This window comes from Enhydra lutris, unplaced genomic scaffold (assembly GCF_002288905.1).
Source record: "Enhydra lutris kenyoni isolate GAN:26980312 unplaced genomic scaffold, ASM228890v2 scaffoldscaffold8, whole genome shotgun sequence".
Lineage (NCBI taxonomy): Eukaryota > Metazoa > Chordata > Mammalia > Carnivora > Mustelidae > Enhydra > Enhydra lutris.
This window is the reverse complement of record NW_019154092.1, coordinates 18892190-18909062: the sequence shown is the minus strand read 5'-3', so window position 1 is coordinate 18909062 and position 16873 is coordinate 18892190. Positions and strand designations below refer to the sequence as shown.

The following is a 16873-nucleotide window of genomic DNA, read 5'->3' as shown; positions in this document are numbered from 1 at the left end:
GCCTTGGGTGGGGTCTGGCTTGGCCATTTTTAGGTGTGGACTCAGGTGAGTCACTCTACCTGTGTAACTGGCAGTTTGCTCTTCTGTACAAGGGTGTTCCAGTACCAGCCTCCCAGATCTGAGGATTGAGGGATCCAGTGCCTGGATGCTGGAAGAGGTGGCCGCATACCGTCCAGGGAGCCACTGGACCAGTGGAGCTCAGGGAGGGGAGGGGCTTTGCTTTCCTGGGTCCCGCAGGCCCACCAGGACCCCAGGGGAGGTGGTGGTCGAGGAGTGGCCTTGGTGGGTAACAGGAGCCTGGGGAGTGTCGGGGAGGGAGGCACAAAGGCACAGGGCTGGGCAGGTCCCCCTCAGTGTGGGACAGAAGGTAGGGAGGGGTGGGACATGAGCGCACACACCGGAGTCAGGCGGGGCAGCTGGCGCAGGAGGGTGGATGGAGGTTTCGGAGCATCAGAAAGCTGTGGCGCCCCAGCTCAGGAAGAGCCCAGCTGGCGGCTCTGTATGAGGTGGGGGATGGGGGTGGGGGGTGGTGCACAGGGGAGTAGCGCACAGGGGAACAAAGGGTGGCTGTGGGCTCAGCAGGGAAGGAAGGGGCACAGAAAGGGCACCTGCACTGGGAGCTTCCCCAGGAGAAGAGATCGGCAGTGGAGGAAGGTCTGGATTCCTTTGGAAGCCTGAGATTGTGGGGCAGGTCACGAGAAGTGCAGCTGGAGAGGCATCGGGGTCGTTTGACCAAGAGGGAGGATGAAATCGGAACGGTGTTTATTGGTAGGAGCAGGCGAAAGGATGCACGGGGATGCACAAAGAGGTGAGGTTGAGAAGGTAGAAGAGGGTCAGGTGGTGGAGGCCCCTGAGGAGGCCGAGAAATGCCGCACCAGCACCAGCTGGTTTTCAGGTTTTCAGCCCAGAGTGATCAGAGGGAGGGGAGGCGAGAGAGAGCTGAGGGGGAAAGGAGGGTTCCCCACCAGCACAGCTGTGCAAGTGAGTGCACCCAGGCTCGCCTCGTACAAGGTAGGGTGGGGAGGCGGTGCGGTGCTAGACTGAGGACCTAAGTTATGCAGTTGATTACACTTTATTCAGAGTCTCTGGAACTGGAATGTTCTGGTTTGAATTGTGACTCTGCCACTCTTACACGAATCAGCTTCTCTGTGCCTCCCATTTCCTCATCTATAAAATGGGTATGATAACACCTCTGTCATCAGCTTGTTCATCAGGATTAATTGCATTAATATATGAAAAGCAGTGAAACAGTGCCTAGCACATAAGCAAATGGCTTGTAAGTGGCTTTGGGCCCCACTGGGTTGGGTGTGCTTCTAGAGGCAGGACGACCTTGGGAAGCAAACCTACAAGCATTGGGTCAAGCACAGTTTTCCTGAGCCCAAAGAAATGTTAGGTGTTTTACTTCAGGTCTTTAGGACCTTTACTGAGGTCCCAGCATTAGAAGCCGGTAATCATTGCTTGCGTTGGCTTGTATAGTGCTTTTGAGTTTACCAAGTACTTCCACATACAGTCCCGTATCCGATCTTTGCAGCAAACCTTTGAGATTGGTGGCCGTTATGAGCCGTTCGCAGGGAGCAGAACTGCTCGGCACAGGCCAGGGACCTGCCCCACGTGCCGTCAGGCTCGGCGTGCACGTTGATTGAGAGCCTCCTGGGTTCTGAGGATCAGAACCCGGGGCTCCTGACCTTCCCCCACTCCCCTGTCCCACCTCTATTCTGCCAGACTATGGAAACTTCGCGTTGAAATAAGAGCTATGGGTTATAAAGGATGACTGCGAACCACAGTGCCCTGGGCCTTTCTTTTCTTTCATAGCGCTGAATGCTGAGAAAAGGGAACCGAGACTCCACACCCGCCTCCCGTTCTCATGCCAGAATTGTGGTTTGTTGACTGGGTTTCTGTCACTCCAGTGGGTGACTTGCCAGAGTGCCCCAGGCCCGGGCCTGCTTGCCCGTTGGGTCTGTTGAGCATTCTGCCAGGTCTGGGGGTGAGGGGCCACTTGTATTTAAATGTCAGTATCAGCAGTTATGCCACCTTCTTTGCAAAAAAGGCAAAAAGCCTTTTCAAATGTCAGTAGATGGATAATTTCCTTTTAGTTGTAAAACTGGAGTTTTGGAAAAAGCAGTACTTTCCCTGGAATCACTAGGTTCGTGGCCTAATTGCTGCGATTCTTTTTAAATCAAAATGGTGGTGGAATTTTGCAACTTCTTGGCAAAGGTTTGATATGTGGCATTGTTGAATACTTGTCACTTCCTCCTTTGTATAATTTCCCTTCCTTATGGGTAAACATATAACTTTTAATGAGCCCTGATAGGAGTAAGTGATGGTTTCTGTTTTAAAATACCTGGAGGGGCGCCTGGGTGGCTCAGTGGGTTAAAGCCTCTGCATTCGGCTCAGGTCATGATCCCAGGGTGCTGGGATCAAGTCCTGAGTCGGGCTCTCTGCTCGGCGGGGAGCCTGCTTCCCCTTCTCTCTCTGCCTGCCTCTCTGCCTGCTTGTGATCTCTGTCTGTCAAATAAATAAATAAAATCTTTAAAAAATAAAATAAAATATCTGGAGAATGAGAGGCACTGGGTGGCTTCGTCGGTTAGGCATCCGACTCTTGGTTTCAGCTCGGGTCATGATCTCAGGGTCTTGGGATGGAGCCCTACAGCAGGTTCCACAGTCAGCTGGGAGTCTGCTTGGGATTCTCTCCCTCTCCCTCTGACCTTCCTGCGCTTATGCACTCTCTCTCAAATAAATAAATAAATCTTAACATATCTGAAGAATGAATTAAGTCTTTCTGAGTCCTCCGATTCCCCTGCACATACACACCCAGCCTCCTGTGAGCTGTTGTTTTCTTTCATGTTTTTAGCATTTCAGGAGCCCATGGTGAGATTTGTATCTTGATGCCAGAGACCAGCAAATAGACTGACCTCCTTGCCTATGTGTGGGTCATATGCCACTGATGCTGGAGAGAATTCACTCTGTTACTTCGACTCAGATTTTTTTTTTAATGGCTTTTCTGTGAGGTGTCCTGGGAGTCATGGTTGCTTCTGGATCGCTTTTGTTTCCCTGTGGGACAGATGACTGCAAGCCCTTGCAGGCTTATGGCCCTGGCCAGCGTGGCCGAGCTCGCTGACATGCTGATTCATGCCGCACCCTCCTCCCCTTCCCAGCTTTCTGATAGCCTTGTGACTCTCACATGGGGAATATGAGTGGCCCTTGAGAAACCTCCATGGAAGAGTTGAACATTTTTCTTTGAAGATTGCGGAGCTGGTTTTCCTTAAAGTTAGCACATGCCTTGCTTTCTCCTTAAATCTTGAGGACAAGATGTTTATTCTCATTCCTTCTTAGGGTTTGTTGGTGTTCTGGGTTTTGCTTTTCATGTTACTCATGATATGCTGATATTATTTAACCTAAATTATGTGGAAATGTTCCTTCGTTATTTAGAGCTAGTTTCACATGCAGATGTGCAAAAATAGGGCCTTAATAATTGCAGACTCACATACTATCTTGCTTTTTTTCCTCTACATGGATTTTTAGTGATCTTTCAGGACGTATAGCTTCCTTTCATCAACAAATTAGCAGGAAGTAGAAATCATGTAAATAATTTCTAGGACCTCCTTAACTGACTGTCTTGATAAGCCCATTGTGGGCATCTGGTCTTTTTTAATTATTATTTTTCAAAACATTAACTACCCAGTGCCTCTTGCTGCCACTTCAATTTATGGGTAACGTTGGAAGGTTCTGTACTGGTGTTTTGCTGTTGAAATTTCCCTTAGCCTTTGAGGCCCTGATGGATGGAGTTTTGTGTCGACTCTGTAGGTGTTGGCACAGTCCTGTGTGTGGTATGGAGAGTGTGGAATTGCGTCTGGAGACAAGAGGTACAACTGCCAATATTCGGGGCCACCAAAACCCTTGCCGAAGGACGGGTATGACTTAATGCAGGTAAGTTTGCTGTCGGTGGCACCGGGAACACAAGATGCTAATCGGAGATCCTCTGTAATTATCCCATAAATATCGGTGGTGGGGTGGGGCTGAAACTAACAGGCTTAAATCTTATCCCAAATGCTTATCTGGGGTGCACTGGGGCACAGAAGATAACATAATTCCAGGGTGGAATTTCCCTGGGGCTGACTTTATGCCTTTCTCATTTTCCCCACAGCAAGTTACTACTGAGGGACTGACCTTGGTACCTCAGTGTGGCTCTTTGCAGCTTCTTGAAAATGTACTAGAAGTTTGCTTCCCCCCCCCCCACCCCGCCCCGCCCTGGTTCCTGGGTTTCACGACTCAAATCAGCGAGGCCACTAGGTGGCTATGACTCCCTTGTCCTCGGTTTAGTGATTCCTCCATTTTCCACCCAGAATCTGTGAGCTTTGGTTGCTACCAGGATTCTTTTCTCTGCTGTCTTGCTTACCATTCCTGATACACAGGAACACTAGAGAAGAACTGGAAAAATCCAGGGGATAAGACTTGTTCTAGAGCCTTAGGTAATGTAAAATCAAGTTGATACGGGGCACCAGGCCTCCTCGACCTACATGCTGCTTTCATCAGAATTATGAAAGACATCTGACTTTCCTGGGAGTAACCAGTGGAAGTAGTAAACAGCATTTGGGTTAAACTTAAACATAAAACCTAAGAGGTAAAACGGATTGTCAAGGGAGGAGAGTGAGCTTCCAAATAAGAAAAAAATTTGAGGGGCGCCTGGGGGCCTCAGTCAGTTTAAGCGTCTGTCTTCAGCTCAGGTCATGATCTCAGGGCCCTGGGATCGAGCCCCACATTGGGCTCCCTGCTCAGGAGGGAGTCTGTTCTCCCTCCCGCTTGGCTTGTGCTCTCTCTCTCTCAAATAAATGAATAAAAATCTTTAAAAAAAAATTTCTTTAATATTTCTATTGCCTCTATTTTTGCCACTCCCTCTTTTATAAATAATAACTTTGTTAGTCTTTTATTGTCTTAAACATTGTATTTACTTATTTATTTGAGAGAGAGACTGAAAGGGCACACACACACAGGTGGGAGAAGAGGGAGAAACATACTCCCCGCTGAGCAGGGAGCCTGAGCCCCAGCCTGACCCGGACTCAATCCCAGTGCCCTGGAATCATGACTTGGGCCCAAGACAGACGCTTAACTGACTGAGCCACCCAGCCGCCCCCAATTTGAAAACCTTTTAAAAGAATCCTGCAAGAACTTTGCAGACACCTACCTTGCTTACCTAAAAAAAGGACTGTGTGAATAAAATGGTCTTATTTCATTGAGGAATGTGTATCCTTATTTGACTTTGCTGCTGTGATATCTGTGCTTTCTCACCCAAAAGGAGCTCTGCCCAGGCTTCTTCTTTGACAACGTCAGCGTGTGCTGCGACGTGCAGCAGCTGCGGACCCTGAAGGACAGCCTGCAGCTGCCCCTGCAGTTTCTGTCCAGGTAGGCTGGCCGCCCAGCATGCACACAACAACGGGTTGCAAGCGCTTGTTAACCAGGGGCATTCTGATTTCCTCCTAAAAGTTAGTTTTTGTGTTATTTCAATATAATATATTTCTATAATATTTCAATAATATAAATCCTAGCCTTAGGACTTCTCAGAAATCAAGCATAATTTCTTGGTAAGTAAGAGTCACCAGACTTCATCGTCTTTCCAGTTCCATGCAGAGCAGAGGCGTGGGCTTCCTTTGAGACGGCCCCATCCCAAGGGGGTCTGCACTGAAAACTGGGTCCTTTGACTCTCAAGCCTCTGGGTGCTGTGCAGAGGAGGAGAGGGTCAGGTGGTCCTGCCATGTCTGTGACCAGAGATTCCCCCCCCCTCCACGAGGTCCTCTGCGTGGCTGTCCTCCCCTCCCTGCCTCTGGATGGCACAGGGCTCACTCCCCCTGCAGTGACTTGAGATGCTAGAGTCCCAGCCATCCTTAGAGCTGGCCTTTGGTAGCTGTTAACAGGATTGCTCTGGCAGAGTTGGCTGGTTTGGTCAAAATTAGTCCACTCTCTATGCCGTTCTCTATGACCAGGGCTGTGCAAAGGGTTGCATGGTAGATGTTCTTCTTGAAGCTTACTCACTGGTTCTCAAATGTGCAAAAAAGCAAGCTGGTGGGGGTCTGTAGAACAGCACCTCATGGTGTCTTTCTAAATTTTTTACCCTGAAGCACACTGATAAAGGTGGGTGGGAGGGACATGGGAAGAAGGGAAGCCCTTGTCTGTACGTATAGCATGGCGGGTGACAGGACAGTCGGCATCCACTGAGGAAACCCTGATTCTTCCCAGAGGTTTAAATTGGGCAATATGGAGTGGAAAACCACCCCTAAACTGTCCTTTCAGGGCAGCCTACCGTAGAGTAGATCAGAAAGTTGAGAATCTCGTCAGTCCAGCATACCCCACGGAAGGCTAGGGGATGTTGATGGAGAGAGGCTGGAGCCCTCATTCAGTCAGAATACATTTATTTAGCACCCCTCTAGACAGGCGCTATAGACATAAGGATAACCAAGATCAAGAGATAACCAAATGTTCCTCCTGTTGTCAGCTCTCTTTGTAATAGCGAATCATTAGAAGCTAACATAGGGAATATGGTACAACTATCAAAATCGATGATTGCAGAGATTAAATGTGGTAACATGGCAAGAGTTTGTAATCCATAAAACGTGGTCGAAATCTGTGCACCCCAGGAGCAGTTTTCATTAGGGTGGTGTAATTGTGGTTCCTGTGCTTGTCACGGGAAAGCACGGGACTCCTGAAGGCATGTCTGCTCCCTCACTAGACCAGAGACATTGCAGGCTGGGACCACCTCCCCTGTTCTGTGTCCTTGGCACCTGGACTGGATCAGAGTCGAGAGTGACTGCGATTTGGCTGTGCTGTGAGAATGCCGGTGTAATGAAGCAGCAGTTTCTGTAGATAACAGTGAATCCGACTGGGGAGCCAGTTCTGCCACCCAACAGGTCAACATTAGGAGCTTCAACCGTGAACCTGAAGGAGAGCAGTCTGTAGTTCACATGAAAACCCATGGCTTCTGCAGTGCGTACAGTCGGAGAACGCCTCCGCTGTCCTTACAGCTTCTTCTCAAGCCACAGGGAAATCCTCTTGTGTTTAGAGAGGGCCAAGGGATTACCTGGGGCTTGAAAAAAGCCCTTCAGTAGGAAGGTGAACATTCTAACGTGTGAGTCTCATTTTTCCCTCGTTTTTCTTCTTCATCAGAATTGTCACCATGACGCTCCCTAGTCACTTTAGCTTCAATACAAAACATGCTCATGTATTACAAAGCACAGAATTCAGAAAAGCATTTTTCTCTTTCTGAAATCACACCTGGACAGCATATGTGTAGTACTTGGGGCAGTTTTTAAAGAGACCTCCGACTTTGGGTTGAGAATGTCTGGGTTTAAGACGTCCTTTGGTAATTTATTTGTCGTTTTATTATAAATTTTAAATGTTCTTTGCTTCTTGTAAATAATGTTTTTGCTGGCCCTATTATCTGTGAGATCAGACAAAATATAGTTTACTTTTTCTTTAGATGTCCATCCTGTTTTTATAACCTAATGAACCTGTTTTGCGAGCTGACGTGTAGCCCCCAGCAAAGTCAGTTTCTGAATGTTACAGAAACTGAAGATTATGTTGATCCTGTTACAAACCAGACAAAAACAAACGTAAAAGAATTACAGTACTATGTCGGAGAGAGTTTTGCCAATGGTGAGTAAACTTCTAATTATTCCTTTTTTTATAGTTGATCAGGACAGTGAATTTATTGTTCCTTTCGGTGGTTAGCTATGTGAAAGGGATAATTTTTAATTCCGTTGGCCCATGAAACACGAAGTGTTGCTTCGTGTGTATCTAGACTTGAGCTGCAACCCATAAAACAATCTCTTTAAAGTATTTGCTTAATTCCTTCCTAAGTTTCCACATAAAAATTTTTAGGGCATGTGGGGTACACTTTAGAAGCCATTAGAACTTTGTTTCTAGTGGATTTGAATCGTGTAACTTCTGAGTTATTGCAAAACTTGAGAGGGTGTGGAAGGGAAAGTAGAGGAGGGAGGTTTGACTATGAAGAAACACATTACCATAAGGGACAGTAAGCAGGTACAACAGCAGGAGAAAGGGATCTACAGCAACTAGAAATCATAGGACAGTCTGAGAAAGACCATCTAGCATTTGTTGAAAGTGATTGAAATCAAAGAGTTCTGATGTTGAGGTTGTTAAGGGCAGTGAGGCTTGTTTAATACTGTGACCATGGGTACGATCATGATACATTTGCCAAAACTCATAGAATGTACTGTACCTAGTGTGAACCCCAAAATAAGACTATGGGCTTTGGGTGACAGTGGTCTGTCATCGTAGGTTTATCATATGTAACAAATGCACCCCTGGGCACTGTTGATGGTGGCGAGGTTGTGCTTATGAGCAGGAGTTATACGAGAATTCTGCCCAATTTTACTGTGAACCTAAAACTCCTCTTTAAAAAAAAAAAATATTTGAGAGAGTGAGCAGAGAGTACAAGTGGGCAGGGGGAGGGGCAGAGGGAGCCAGAAAAGCAGACTCACTGCTGAGTGGGACCCAGATGTGAGGCTCAACCTGAGCCCAGGGCAGATGCCCAACTGAGCCACCCAGGCACCCCATCTAAAACTCCTTTTTAAGAAGTCCATTAAAAAATAAATAGGGGCACCTGGGCGGCTCAGTCAGTTGGATGTCTGCCTTGGGCTCAGGTCATGATCTCAGGGTCCTGGAATCAAGCCCCGAATCAGGCTCCCCACTCAGCGGGGAATCTGCTTATCCCTCTCCCTCTGCCCCTCCCCCTACTCATGCTTGCTCACACTCTCTCAAATAAATAAATAAAATCTCATAAAAAATAAGTAATTAGAGGCACTAAATGCTAACTCAGAGGGGAATGGATAAACATTGGAGCATAGTCATAGTCTGTAATAGAATAATTAAAACTGTTAAATGTGTGAATTAGTTGTGTCACTCGAATGACCTAAAAAACTGAATATGTTACAGGATATATGTAACATGTTTTTTATATTAAATAGTACTGCATATCTATGGATACAACATACCATGAAAATACATAAACGTGCATAGGAAACATCAAATTCAGGTTGTGGTTTACCTTCAGGAAGGGCGAGTATTCATAGGGGAGGGGTTCAGGGGACTTCAGATAGGTGAACTATACGGTAGGCCAATTCTGTTTCAATAAAACTGCTAAAAAATCCATATATAAACATAACATAGAAAAACTATAAAGCTCCAAAGACTAGTCTCTTAAAAAGAAGTAGAAAAAAGATAGGAATCATTTTAAAAGAATGCCATTTGGAGATTTCCTGACCAGCAGTGACAGAGGCCAGAAGGTAGTGGAATCCTCGTGGTCCTAAGGAGGTCACTCCACCCGAACTGCCTTTCAAGAGTGAGGGTAAAACACAATGAGTTTATTAAGTTTCTCCTTAGAGTTTAGGGAAAAAGATCCTGGGACGTTTCTAACAAGTTTCTAACATGCTGTCTAAAACGGGGTGTCTCTCAATCAGATGGGGGCCCCCAGGTGTGGGATGAGGACCAGCTGGAAGCCAGTGGCACGGACAGTGAAAAAAAATCACCTAAGGCAGAATAAAGGGGATAGAAGTCTGCACGGGGGGGGGGGGGGGGGGGGGGGGGGGGGGGGGGGGGGGGCGGCAGGGGGGGGGGGGGGGGGGGGAGGGGGGGTCTGGAAGGGGGGAGGGGCTGGGGGCTGCTCTTAAAGGGAGGAGATGAGGCGGTATGGGGAGTATGGAACTCTCCCTTTGTTGGTAGCTGGGCCTGGTTGTAAGTAGCCCGCTGGTCAGTTAGGGCTCGGGGGTAGGGGGTGGGTCACCTGCCGGCCCCTGGAGCAGGCCCCTGCTCCAGCCTGCCGCCTTGGCTGGCCTCTGTGGTGGGCACTGGTAAGTGAGTGTTAATGCAGGACCCATTACGGCTGCTTTGTTATGTGCAAGAGGTCATTGACATTGCCCTTATTTCAAGTGTTGTCTTTATGTGCACTAAAACAGAGACAAAAGAGAGCAGTAGTAGGTTCATTCACACGTGACCTCTGCCCTAAAACCAAATTCCTCCTCAGAGTTCCAAACTCTTCAGCTGTGGGGTTTCCTGCCCCAGATTTGTGGAACCAGCTTCACTGACTGCAAAGACACTAGGGTTCTTGCTTCTCCTTCCTCAGCCTCCGCGCATTCTTCTCTGCAGTGGTGATAAGACTTACCTGAGCTACGGGGATCATGTAAAGCCTTTCCAGTGTATTTTTTATGTTTAAGTTACTTGGAATGTAGCCCAGTGTGTTGCTGGCAGGGTGATATGTCTTTGTCAGGGGTAATCTTCACTCCTTCCCTGGGTGTTTACTGTCCCACCCACCGGCCAGGGGCTTCTGGGTACGGGGCCGATGGCTGCGTCCGCATTCGAGGTGCCTTTTGTAAGATCTCCCCCCCCCCCCACCCCTTGACTAAAGCAGCATGGTGTCTCAGCCCTTTGCCCTCCTTCCTCTGCCAGCCATGTACAACGCCTGCCGGGACGTGGAGGCCCCCTCCAGTAATGACAAAGCCCTGGGGCTCCTGTGTGGGAAGGACGCCGGGGCCTGCAATGCCACCAACTGGATCGAGTACATGTTCAATAAGGACAACGGCCAGGCGCCTTTTACCATCACACCCATTTTCTCAGGTAGACTCCCAAGCCCAGGAACCTTAATCTGCAACAGGAAGATAAACAAATTCAGGTAACTAGTTCCTGGACTTTCCAGGAGTGAGAGAGCTAAGTGGAACATTCTCTCCCTACCCCTGGTTAATTGAGGGGGCTGGCAAGGAGCGTGGAGGAGGCGGAATTGCCTTCAGGTGTTGCTACCCAGTTGAAAGAATGAGTCCGGGTTTTTGTTTTGTATTAAAAAAAACAAAAAACAAAAAACCAAAGCATTACAGAGGACTTCTAAGGAGCCCCGCGATCCTGGTAGACTTGCTCCTCCGTGGAGTTGTACCGTGGAGTTGTACGGTGGAATGTGGGCTGCTCCGACCTCGGGGACAAACCTGTGACCAAAGTTATTGGCAGAAACTCACACTTCTGCAGGACAAGGCTGCAAAACCTCATGCAATCACACGGAAGCCTCCTGTCCTTTTTGCTCTTACGGTGGTGGTCCGTGTATCGTCAGTGTGCTTTATCACTGGGTTTCAGTATCATCGAATGCAGAATTTGTCGTTTGTTTCCCTGAGATATTCATTCAAGCCCATCCCCCCTGCAGATCTTCCGGCCCATGGGATGGAGCCCATGAACAACGCCACCAAGGGCTGTGACGAGTCTGTGGATGAGGTCACGGGGCCGTGCAGCTGCCAAGACTGCTTGGCCGTGTGTGGCCCCAGGCCCCAGCCGCCACCCCCTCCGGCTCCCTGGAGAATCTTGGGCCTGGACGCCATGTATGTCATCATGTGGACCACCTACATGGCGTTCTTGCTTGTCTTCTTTGGAGCAGTATTTGCCGTGTGGTGCTACAGGTGAGCAGTTCCGTGTAATCCCCAGGGCGAGAAGAGCAGGGTGATCCAAGTGGCCCTTCCAGCTTGTGCCTGGCAGTCCTTGGTTAATGCGACCAAGAAACAAGTATCACGTGAATACACTCTGTGATTGCGTGTGTCCTGGGTTTAATTAGTAGGCAGTCAGAGGCCTGCTGAGGCGTTTAAACATTTGAAGTTGGTTTCGTGATTTATTCAAATCGCTGAGTGATTTTTAAAGCACCGTGCATTAATCACCCATTCTTTAACAGCCCGCCTTAGCTGAATCTGATTCAAATCTAGTCAAATGCCATACTGTCTACAATCCTTTTAGATTCACAATGAGGAAGTACATTTTCTTTAACTTTTATTTTGAAATTATGCTAGACTGAACATGAGGGTGCAAAAATAGAGTTTCTATGTATCCTTTACACAGCTTCCCCTAATGTTACGACTTCCATCACTCATAGTATGTAATTATCAGAACCGCAGAAACGATGCTGGTGTAGCTGTATTAGCTAAACCACACACTTCGTTCAACTACTACCAGGAAAACCTTCCTCTGCCACCCTTGTTCTGTTTAGGACCCCACTCCACGTTCACTTTCTGTTTACTACTGTCTCCCAGTCTGTGACTGATTTTCTGGAGTTTTTTATGGCCTTGACTCTTCTGATGAGTCCTGGACAGTTATTTTGTAGAATGTCCCTCTGTAGGCTTTATCTGATAGATCTTTTTCTGATCTGATCTCATGATCAGATTGAGGCTGTGTTTGTGGCAAGAGCACCACAGAAGTGATGAGTCTTTCTCAGCATCTCATTTGGGTGCTGCATGATTTCACTGCATCTCCCCACTGGTGATACGAACCTTGGTCACTGGATGGAGAGGGTGTCTGCTGCGTTTCTCTCCTACAGAGTTGCCCCTTCTCCCTTTGGAGTTGATCAATATCTGAAGGGAGATGGTTCAGAACTGGGTTAATACCTTGTTTCTCCTAAAACTGTCCACTGACTGTGGCGTCCATTGGTGGCTCTTGTCTGCAGTGGGTACTGCTGGGGCGTTTGCCTGGTGGTGATTTGGTGCTTTGGTGGTTTTGTATCTCTTTTGCCTTTACGAATTGGACTTACTCTGTATAGACAGCTATCCTTCCTGCTCTAATTAACTATTGATTGAATTATATTTACATCAGGGATTTTTTTTTTTTTTTTTTTTTTTAATTTTGTGGGCTCTGGTCAACACTGCCATTTGTCCCGCTGCTCAGATGTTTCCAGTTTGGACCTTCTGGTTGACTCCTGTGTTTCGTTTTTACCTTGGCCCCACCTTTGTCAAGCCTGTCCTTAGTTTCTGGAATCACAAGATGTTCCAGACTCATCTCGTATCTTCCCTGCCCCAGCCTGGACTCCACCTCTTCCACAGGGAGCCCCGGTTCCTTGTGTTGGAGACTGATGTTGAGAACGATGCCCTAGGTGCTAGGAATGCACGTTGCCGCTGCAGCGCTGTGTTCGCTGCTTTTAAAGGACCTAAAGTCTTAAACCTAAATGAAGGCTACAAGGGGAAACTATCCTTTGTTAATCTGTTTTTTAAATACCTTCTAAGGGGCACCTGGGTGGCACAGTTGGTTAAGTGTCTGACTCTTGGTTTCAGCTCAGGTCATCATCTCAGGGTCGTGAGATCAAGCCCTGCATCAAGCTCTGCGCTCAGTGTGGAGTCTGCTAAAGTTTCTCGCTCCCTCTGCCTCCCCCACCCCACCCCCATCTCTGTGCTTTTGCTCTCCCACTCTATCTCAAATAAATAAATCCTAAAAAAACCTTCTTAAATTTTCTTCTGAGACTGGTGAGCAGGACTTAGAACAAGGAAAGCGGGGCGGCGGGCGGGGGAAGCCAGCAGTTAGGGAAAAAGAAAACAGAATGAGGAAGTTAGCTTCTTTTTTTTTTTAAAGATTTTATTTATTTATTTATTTGACAGAGAGAGAGATCACAAGTAGACGGAGAGGCAGGCAGAGAGAGAGAGAGAGAGGGAAGCAGGTTCCCTGCTGAGCAGAGAGCCCGATGCGGGACTCGATCCCAGGACCCTGAGATCATGACCTGAGCCGAAGGCAGCGGCTTAACCCACTGAGCCACCCAGGCGCCCCAGGAAGTTAGCTTCTAATGGGATTACAGGACTGTCAGAAAAATAGTCTCATATGATGAAGGTCCCCTAATACTGCTCACGTGCTTTTATTTTTCAGAAAACGCTATTTTGTCTCCGAGTACACCCCCATTGACAGCAACATTGCTTTCTCCGTAAATGCCAGTGACAAAGGTAGGCAGCTCTGTACACGGTTAGGATCGTGTGGGCTCGGGTGTTGGGGTCTCCTGCAAGCGTTTATGCACCAGGTCTGGGCCAGGCCCTGTGCTTGTGTCCCAGCTGTGAGATCCCGGCAGACCAGTCCTTGCCTCTGCGGCAGCAGCCGTCTGCTCAGGCTGACAGACGGGAATCAGGTACCGAGTACCTACAGGAGGGTAGTTAGGTACCGGGGCAAGAGCTGGAGGGGCTGGCGTAGTGGGCGGAGAGCAGGGGCAACCGCAAAGCTGGACGGGCCCTGCTGTGGACAGAGAGCTCAGAGCACTCACCCCTGTGTGGGGATGGCTGTCACGGTGGGCAGGCCAGGAGAGTGGCTTCCTACACGGGTAGGTGCTGAGGGTCGGGGTCGGGGGAGCAGCGCAGGATCTCCTGCCACCCCCCGGTGCAGGCTCAGTGCCCTTCCCTGTGTCGTTCCTACTCTCAGGAATCCCTTGGCTCTTAACCTCCTGCCTCCCTTCCTGTCCGCTCTTGCAGGGGAGGCATCCTGCTGTGACGTGCTTGGGGCGGCATTCGAGGGCTGGCTGAGGCGGCTCTTCTCCCACTGGGGCTCCTTCTGCGTCCGCAACCCAGGCTGCATCGTCGTCTTCTCCCTGGCCTTCATCGCCGCCTGCTCGTCAGGCCTGGTGTTCGTCCGGGTCACGACCAACCCGGTGGACCTGTGGTCGGCCCCCGGCAGCCAGGCGCGCCTGGAGAAAGAGTACTTCGACACGCATTTCGGGCCCTTCTTCCGCACGGAGCAGCTCATCATCCAGGCCCCCCACACCAACACGCACACATACCAGCCGTACCCCTCTGGCTCTGATGTGCCCTTTGGACCCCCGCTCGACAGAGGGATCTTGCACCAGGTAACGTGCTCTTAGCAGACATCAGTCCCGGGAGCCCAAGGTTGTGCTGACCGGCTTTTCCACGTGGACCGTGTGGGGGGCGTCCACCTGCTCTGGGGTTGGGGCTGAACGTAGTGGGAGAGCTTGAAGACCCAACAGTGAGGAAGGAAAGGGACTTTTCATTTACTTCTCAAGAAAGCAAATGGTGGATGTTGAACTTAATGAGAGCTTGACTGTAGACAGCTTTTGTATTTTTTTTTAACATTATTTTTTTTTTAAAGATTTTATTTATTTGACAGAGATCACAAGTAGGCAGAGAGGCAGACAGAGAGAGAGAGGAGGAAGCAGGATCCCTGTTGAGCAGAGAGCCCAATGTGGGGCTCAATCCCAGGACCCTGGGACCATGACCTGAGCCAAAGGCAGAGGCTTAAGCCACTGAGCCACACAGGCGCCCCGGCTTTTGTATTTCCTTCATGTAGCAGGGCTGGCTTCTTTCTTGAAATCAAGATGCAGAGTGTATTTATAATTCACCTTAGTAAATTTTTTCCTTGGTAATTGAAAAGGAACGTGCCAGGACCCCAAGGAGTGAAGCCTCTTGTGCTGCGCTGGGGGCCCAGGGAGGAGCTATGCTGAGCCCCCCTGCAGTGTGTGGGGGGCTCCTTGCCTGAGTGTGGGCTCCAGCCTGCATTTGGTAAGAGCTGCATTTGGAACAAGATCCGTCCTGCTCTCTTACAGACGCCTTCAAACCTTCCCACTCTCCCTGGTCGCACTTGCCTGGGAGAACTCAATCTATGAACAACTGGCATCCTGCAGATTTTTTTGTTAATGAACGTTGCACAATCACGTGATCTTCCCTTTAAATATGGTTCTTGCCTACAGAAAGTCTGGTATCTGGAAAAAACATCAGAATGGTCTCAGTCCTTTCTCTGCCCAGTCTTTTCTCTGTTGATTTTCCCCAGCTTGTTGCAAAAGATGTGCAGTGTAGTCGTTTACCTCCAGGAACGCATTCTCTGTTAGAAAGTATGGGAATGTACATGAATGAAGGTGGCACAGAGCGAGGCAATAGGGGGCATTTTGTCGGTAAGAGGTAGTGTGTCAGGAGGACAGGGCGCATTGTCCCCATCTCCCCTCTGTGGCCCTGTGGTTGACCTCTGCAGGGAGGTGGAAGGGGAGCTGTTTGTGTGTCTGGCACTGGGTTTTGTCCTGGTGATGGTGTCCCCTCCCACCTCTCGGGACGCCTCTCAGCGGGGTCTCTCTCCCAGCTGGCTGTCTCTAAGAGGGGGCCCCAGGTGCCGTCACATATGTTCCCACAGCATGTCTTAGTCCTCTGCCTTGTGTGAGGAATCATTTTCCCCAAATGCTCTTTACCTTCTGAACTGTCAGGGCATTAGTCACCATCTGAGAGAAATCTGATGTGTTTCCGGATTTGTTTTTAAAATCTTTCAGGTTCTTGACTTACAAACCGCCATTGAAAACATCACTGCCTTTTACAACAACGAGACCGTGACACTTCAGGACATCTGCTTAGCCCCCCTCTCACCCTATAACAAGAACTGCACCATCATGAGCGTGTTGAATTACTTCCAGAACAGCCATTCCATGCTGGACCACGAAGTAGGCGATGACTTCTTCGTGTACGCAGATTACCACACGCACTTGCTATACTGCGTACGGTACGTGGTGGGAGATGGTCATTCCTTCATCCCCCTGACCTGGGGGCACTTGCTGTTACTACACGCTGTTGTTGGGGCCAGAGACCCAGTAGCGAGCACACAGCGTGGCCCTGCCCTGTGAAGCGCATGCTCTAGTGGAGGGAGGCCAACACCGAATAAACAGGCAGATGCTCTGATGCCGGGTAGAGATGAGAGCTTTGGAGAAATTAAGCCCAGCAAGGAGATGAGTGCAGTGGGGTGTGCTGCTTTAGATGGGTGGACACCGGCTCACACGGAGAGGAGAGGAGGGAGCCTGTGAATATCGGAGGGGAAAGTGTTCCAGTGACACAGGCAGCAAGTACAAAGGTGCTGGGGTGGGAGTGTTCATGGCGTATAAGCAAGGAATGGCAGGTACCACTCAGCATTTAACTCATGCCTGGACTGATAACGCACAGTTGCATCTGCCACACCACCAGTGGTATCACAGTAACAAAAACAGAAGCTTGTAGTGCTTTTTCTTGTCTTTCAGATAAGAATTTATACCGTGATATCAAATTATTTTTAAAATGTCGGGGCACTTGGGTGGCTCAGTTGGTTAAGCGTCCAACTCTTGGTTTCAGCT

General features: G+C 49.0%; 1 protein-coding gene across 1 annotated transcript in view; it reads left to right on the top strand.

The window, feature by feature from the left end:
* The window catches only part of LOC111142399 (NPC intracellular cholesterol transporter 1), a 48595-nt gene that overhangs the window by 10749 nt on the left and 20973 nt on the right, over positions 1-16873 (top strand). Inside the window, exons 2-9 of the mRNA XM_022495459.1 lie at positions 3805-3927; positions 5294-5400; positions 7469-7644; positions 10456-10623; positions 11195-11444; positions 13660-13733; positions 14250-14620; positions 16046-16272. Of these exons, the coding sequence (XP_022351167.1) occupies positions 3805-3927; positions 5294-5400; positions 7469-7644; positions 10456-10623; positions 11195-11444; positions 13660-13733; positions 14250-14620; positions 16046-16272 (1496 nt within the window). The remainder of the gene's footprint in view (positions 1-3804; positions 3928-5293; positions 5401-7468; positions 7645-10455; positions 10624-11194; positions 11445-13659; positions 13734-14249; positions 14621-16045; positions 16273-16873) is intronic.